Source organism: Pediculus humanus, genomic scaffold (genome assembly GCF_000006295.1).
Source record: "Pediculus humanus corporis 1103172107866 genomic scaffold, whole genome shotgun sequence".
NCBI lineage: Eukaryota > Metazoa > Arthropoda > Insecta > Psocodea > Pediculidae > Pediculus > Pediculus humanus.
The window spans coordinates 68,237-75,321 of NW_002987445.1; the positions used below are offsets into that span (position 1 = coordinate 68,237).

Below are 7,085 nucleotides of genomic sequence, written 5' to 3' on the forward strand. Positions count from 1 at the left end.
ACAAAAATAATAATAATAATTTAACAACAACAATGGATATGATTGGTGGATTTTTTTTTACTATATCGTCTGCTTCAATATGGCGTCTAAACGAGGTAAGTCGTATGAAAAAAAATTTTTTTTTCTTTTTTTTCTTTCATTCTCGTGTTTCATTATTATTATTATTATTTTTTTTTTGTCGTTTACAAGATGGAGGATTGGAAAAATTATTTTCGCGTCACGATTTCATAACTTTTTATAATTTTATTAATATTTTTTTTTCCTCCTAACTTTTCGTCCATTTTTATTTTTTCTTGGTTTTATTCGTTTTAAAATAAAGTTTTCTTTTAATCGCTTGGGTTTTTATCATTTTATAACGAAAAAAATTAAATAATCGGATAATTCAAGATGGCGGCAAATAAATAGAGAAAGAAAAAAAAACACAAAAAAAAATAATTTTTTTATATTTTTTATATTTAAAATCTTATTTATTAAATTTATATGTCGGCCATTTTTTTTTTTAAATTATTATTATTATTATCATCGTTTTGTCAACGTTTACTTTTTTTTTATTTACAATTTTCTTTTTCTTTATTATTATTATCATCATCATTTTTTTTTCTTTTTTAACGTCCGGTTTAAAAACGAAAGAAAAACGAAAAAAAAAAAAAGAAAAATTTGCATCGCGCGAGAGTTTTTTTCTTTTTTTTCACTTTTTCGTCATCATTATTATTATTATTATTATTATAATTATTATCATTATTATTACAACGGTATTCGTATTGAATAAAAAATTTGTTTTTTTTTAAAACTGTTTTAACGATTTTTTTGTTTGTTTTTGGCATCCGATATGTAAAAATCACTACCTGAAATCGTAATTTTTAACGTGATTATTTTCAAAAGAACGGAATAAAAAAATAATAAGAAACGTTAAAATTACGATTTTTTTAAATGACGATGATGATGATGATGATTGAATCGATGTCGATGAATTTTTGCTACCGTGTTGCATCGCTGCCGGTTTTTCCTCTGAAAAATAAACAAAAAAAAGAAAAACAAACGATTAAATCATATCCGTCGGCCATGTTTTTTTCATTTTATATACATTTTATCATCGGTTTGTTTTTGTTTTTCTGATTTGTTCGTAATCAAAATTTTTTATAAAACAATTATACTATTAATCAAAATGTTTTTATAATTGCTACCTACCCCTCCGCCCCCCCCAAAATGTTTTCCGAATGTTATTTAAATGTTTTTAACGAACGGAATTTTCCATCCATTTTTCCTCTGACATTTTGATTTCCTTTTTAAAGATTTTTCGTGATTTTTTAATAACTGAGTTTAGTTATGATAAATCATAGTTCGAGATAGAGTAGAGGGGGGCTGAAGGAGGGATGGGTTACACGAGGGGCAGAAAGGAAAGGAGTGAAAAAAAAAAAAATTAATTTTGAAAAATTTAAAATTTCTTTTCGTCTACACACATAAATATATAATATCTTTTTAAAAAAAAATAAAATCAAGAAAATAAACGACGGGTAAAAAATTACCCCATTTTCCGAATAATAATAATAATAATAATAATAATAATAATAATAATAATAATAATAATAATAATAATAATAATAATAATAATAATAATAATAATAATAATAATAATAATAATAATAACTATTTTGAGGATTTGAAATTTTCAAAATAATAACGTTTCATCCGCCAATTGTGTGGAATCATCAACCTTCGGAATCTTTATTATACGTATTAAAATGAAAATACGTACATAAAATTTTAATGAAAATTAACATTTGAAAACTATTATTATAAAAGAAGAATACCGCGTTATAATATTTGATTATTTTTAAAAACCTCCCTCCTCTACCCTCCCTACCTCCGGGTCCCTCTCTCGGGTTCCTCCCTAGGGTTCATCCGACAATTTCCTGCTACGATCCCGTTTTTATTTTATTGGCATTTTAAAAAAAAAAAAAAAACGTGTAGTTTAATTTAAAATTTTCCCCCCTCCTTCTCCCCCCACTGTCATTTCGTATTTTTAATTTTTCTGTTTCGTCGACAGCAGACAAAATCTGATAAAAAAAAAAAAAAAAGAAAAATAATAATAATAATTTTTATTATTAAAATTAAAATTTATCTTAAAAATTAATTAATTTTTTTTTTTTTTATTGTTAAATATTTAAGGTAAGAATTATAAAGTAAACGTGTGCGTGTGTTTGTGTGTTTAACACAAGAAATTTATATTTACTAGCAGAAGACGATGAGAAAGAGAAGGAGGAGGAAGGGGGGGTAGGAGCAGTAGAAAAAGGAGTAGGTGGGGGGGGAAAGAAACAAAATTTTAATATAAAATTTTTAAATATATGCGTGTATACGCACACGAGCGAGGAAAAAGGGGGGAGGGGTCGGGATGATGATAGTTTTTCATAAACGATAAGACACGAATTCTTTTATCAACATCCAACAACAACCATTTCCCATTGTCCATTATTATACCCATATGTTTTAATGACGTCACTCACCCAACGTGCTATTTAACACGTGCACTATTATGCTTGCAGATTGAGCATTAGACGGTGCACATGTATAATTTCCAGAATCCGGTTTTTGAGCTTTTGATATTAATAAATCGCTCGAATATCTTCCCAAAATAACTTCCACTCCTCTTTCCCGATCGTAATTGATCATTCTTTTTTCGTGATACCTAAAAATAACCAATGATGATAATAATAATGATAATAATTTTATTAATAAATTAAATATTTAAACATGATATTAATTAATAATCGTACGGGGAGAGAAACGGAAAAACAAAAGGGTTTATTCATTCAACACGTTACAAAAAATATTCTCGTTTTCGTACTGGAAAACACCTGAGAGGAAGGGGTGACGGGAAAAATGACAAATCCTTAGGGAAAATCTAGGATTGGGAAAGGGTTGAAAAAGAAAAAAAAAATTTTTTTTTAAAAAGTAAAATTTTACAAAAGCGATTTCGAAGTTAATAAAACATTTAAAATAAATATTATAAAAAAAAGAAAAGTTTTCATAACAAAAAGTATAATTTGACCGTAATACGTATTAAAACTTTTATGAAAAATTATATTCTTCCATTGTGTCTTTTAAAAAGTTTTTCCTTCTCTCTCTCTCTCTCTTTCTCCCATTTTTTTTTTGAATATAATAATAATAAAATATTTAAAAAGTAAATTTTTTATATATATTTTAGGAGTGAGTTATTTAAACTCTTTTGGAAAACTGTAGAAAAATTTTTTAAAACTATTTTTGATTACTATCACGATGGTGATGATGATGATAATGATGATAATAATTATTAAAATTTTATGTTGCGAAAATAACGGGAAAAAAAAACAACTACAACAACACAAAAAAAAACTTTACGTTATAATTTATTTTAAGAAAATTTTTTTTTATTCACTTTCCATGATTTATTAGAGTTTTTAGTCAAAAAAAAAAAAAAAATTACTGGAAGAAAACTCTGGAAGAAAATTCTGGAAAAAAAAGGAAAAAAAAGTTCATGGAAATTTAATATTATTAAATTTTTTTTTTATATAATTTATAAATAAGTAATAAGTCGCATTAAAACCTTTTCTAATTTATTATAATATTAATAATAATAATGATGATAGTAATGGTAGCGATGATGATGATGATTAATATAAATAATAATAATAAAAAAAAGTTTTTTTAGGGTGGGAGGAGGAGGCTACTTACCAAAAAACATAAGTCGGAGGTTCGGTGCTTAATAAAAGCTTACAAGTGAGTTTAAGTGAGCTTCCACTCATAACAAATTTTTCAGGTGCTCCGTGAATTTCAGCTCTTGCTTCTACAAAAAAAAAAAAAGAAAACAAAGGAAAAAATTAATACGAAAAAAGGAAAAAAAAATAAAAAAAAGGAAAGAAAAAAAAATTTTCATCCTCCCTCCCCTCCCCGTTTTTTGTTTTAAAAGAAAAAAAAATTATTTATTAATTTTCGTAAGAAAAAAAAAAATTTTCTTCTTGGTTTTATAAAATCGAATCGTAAAAAAAAGGAAAAAAAAGGAAAAATATTTTTCCTTGATGACTTGAAATGTTTTTCTTTTTTTTTTTCCTTTTTTTTTTTGCGTCGGTGATATTTCACTTGAATAATGATAATAAAGGGATTTTTTTTTCTTTTCTTTTCCATTTACTCCACCCTAGGAATAGGCCATTTCCGTTTTTCTATTGCTTTTCATGTTTTTTTTCTTCTTCTTCTTCGTTTGAGCCTAACTTTCACATTCATTTCCGGTTTTTTTTTTTTTAAAAAAAGTAAATCGTTTAATGTATTGTTTCGTTAGCAACAAAAACAACAAATTTCGCTTCATTTACAAATAAACATTTCTTTTTTTTTCCTTTTTTGTTTCTTTCACTTCCTTATTATTTTTTGTTGTTGTTGTTGTTTGTAAACAAACGGGAACGTAACAAACTTACCGACTAGTTGAAGTTTAACAAACAAACTCGTCGGAGGATGAGTTGATGCTTGACATTCGTATAAACCCGTATCTTTAGTACCCGCGAAACGTATGTGTAAAGCCCAATCCTGGACAAAAAAAAATTTTAATTTTTTCCTAATGATGAGTTTATCATTTTTTTTAAAAGAAATTAAACTGGAAATTGACTGGAAAAATAATAATAATGATAGATGATTACCGACGTCGAAAAAAATTTTTTTTTCGTCGCTTTAAAATCTAGTTTTTAAAAATTAGACGACGATCATCTTTTTTTTTTTTTTTTTTTTTTTTTCTGGAGAAAAAAAAAACTTCGATATCGATATTATCGTTCGATTTTTTTTTTTTTTTCGGGGTAACGTTGTATACATGTTTTTAACAAAAAAAATGAACTTTGACTTAACTGGAGCGTAAAAAAGTCAATATCCGGATTTAATTTATGCAATATAATCTTCTGTCTCTCTCACTCTCTTTCTCTACCTTTTCTATTTTCGAATTGTTTATCTAACTTTTCGTATCGTTCGTATCATCGTAGATTGTTGTTAAAACTTTTTACGAATGTTTTTAATATTTGTATGAATGAATGAATGAATGAATGACTTTTCATTTTGATATAAACATAAAGTTATGAGTAATTTTCTGTTTTTGTTTTGTTTACCTGTGGATGAAGTACGTGAGATGTAAAAAATCGTTCATCGCTGCTGTACGTGGCCAAACCAACTGTCAACAAATGAAAATCTTTTCTTCTTATCCAAGACACCTAGAAAATTATTATTATTATTATTTTTTTTATTTAATTTTACGCGTGGCAGAATAAAAAAACTAACAACCCGTTACCCGGAGGAATCATTCGATTATTTCCCATCGACCTCGTTATTAAATTAATTCTTTTTGACCTTTGAACTTTTACGTCACTTTTTTTTTAAATTTAAATTTCCGGTAAAAAAAAAAAAAATAAAAAAGAAGCCGTCAAATGCGGATGCGAAGTTAAAAAAAAAAAAAAAAAAAATTTTTTTTTCTTTTTCTTCTTCTTCTTTACTCTTTCCCCGTCCCCTCCCATCTCTTTCGTTTTACCTTATTACGGTACTGATTGTTAGGAAATGATAATGATAACTCACGGTTATATCTTCGATTTCGCCAACTTCGCAGTGTAAAATCGGCGTCGTACCCGTTTGAGCGAAAACTTGAGTGCAATTTTCGGATAGAAAAATATCCGCTGGAAGAGTTGTCGATAAACCGCCTGAAAACAAATTGTTTTTACTCGAACTTCCGTTTTGACTTCTTTCTCCTCTTCTTTTCCCTTTAAAAAAAAAAAACAAAAAACAAAATTCGTTATTATTATTATTATTATTATTATTATTATTGCATCGGGATTGTTTATTTCCGGAAATTTTGAAAAACGAAAATATTTTCATTATTGAAATTTTCACAATTTTTTTCAATCGCGGAAATTTTTTTTTTTTTTTTTTTTTACAAAGTCAAAAAAGAAACAAATTACAAAAGTCAAAGGTCAAATTTTGAATTCGACCGTAAAAAACAAGCGGGAAGGGGGGGCCGGAGTGTGGGCGATGAGGGAATTCAAACGTAAAATTCAAAATGAAAAGAAGGGAGGGGGAGGAGTAGAATGAAAATTTTTAACGTTTAATCACTGCCACAACAACAACAACAACAATAAAGTTTATGTTTTTTTTCGGGGGGGGGGGGAGGAAGGGGGAAAGGAGAGGTTTAATTATTTTCATTTCTCTTAATAAAACATCTTAAATCTCTTTTTTTGCTTACGTCATCGAACGAAAATCGAAGAGATTTTCTATGATTTTTAAGCAGCATGGGAAAAAAATGAAATCGAAGGAAAATTTTAACAACAATCCTTGTTGATTGTTTTTGTTGTTGTTAGAAACAAACCGATCGATCGCAACGCACGATTATAATAATAATAATAATACGTTTAACATATAAAAGAAAAGTTTTTAATGTAATTTTCTTTATTCTTTTCTACATTTTAAATAAAGATATAACATTAATTAAGTAAAGGTTTAAGAAAAAAATTTTCAACAAACAAACGACTTGTTTTGAGGTTTAAAATATAAAAATCGAATATCACGTGATGTCACGTGGTGTTGTTGTTTTATGAAAAAACATTTTTTAAATCGAAAAAAAAAATGAGAGAAGAATAAAAAGAGAGAGAGAGAGAAAGAGAAACGTATGAATAATATACGTTAAATGCTATGTAAAAGGACCTTAAACGATTTCGAAAAGAAAACAATAAATTATTATTATTATTATTATCATCGTTGTTATTTTTATTATTATTATCATCATTATCATCATCATCATCATTATTATTGTTTTTGTTTTCTTTAAAAGAAATGAAAAAGCAACAAAAAAAAAAAGAATAATTATCAGAGCAGAAAAAAAGGGGAAAAAAATTAAATTTTTAAGGTTAGAAAAATTATGAAAAAAATTTAATTTTGAATATAAACGTATGAAATGTTAAACTATAAAATTATAGCGCTATAAAAATATTTATACTATAAATAGAAAAGGTTCAAGATTAATTTTTTTTCTCAAAGAATTCTTTTTTTCAGCCATCGGTTCGTGTCATTGTGATTTTTTTTTTTTTTCG

At 26.4% G+C, this 7,085-nt stretch overlaps 2 protein-coding genes across 2 annotated transcripts; both read right to left on the bottom strand.

Moving 5' to 3' along the window:
• Positions 1-841: 841 nt before the first annotated feature.
• On the bottom strand, positions 842-1,273 carry Phum_PHUM383030 (uncharacterized protein; the record flags this gene model as incomplete). Its single annotated transcript, XM_002428422.1, has 2 exons — positions 842-1,008; positions 1,240-1,273. 2 exons carry the CDS (start codon positions 1,271-1,273, stop codon positions 842-844), a joined length of 201 nt encoding a protein of 66 aa, XP_002428467.1.
• A 1,223-nt stretch (positions 1,274-2,496) lies between these two features.
• Phum_PHUM383040 (limbic system-associated membrane protein precursor, putative) lies at positions 2,497-6,601 on the bottom strand (the record flags this gene model as incomplete). The annotated part of the gene is made up of 6 exons (XM_002428423.1): positions 2,497-2,686; positions 3,712-3,823; positions 4,446-4,554; positions 5,121-5,222; positions 5,581-5,762; positions 6,574-6,601. 6 exons carry the CDS (start codon positions 6,599-6,601, stop codon positions 2,497-2,499), a joined length of 723 nt encoding a protein of 240 aa, XP_002428468.1.
• Between the last annotated feature and the right edge of the window lie 484 nt (positions 6,602-7,085).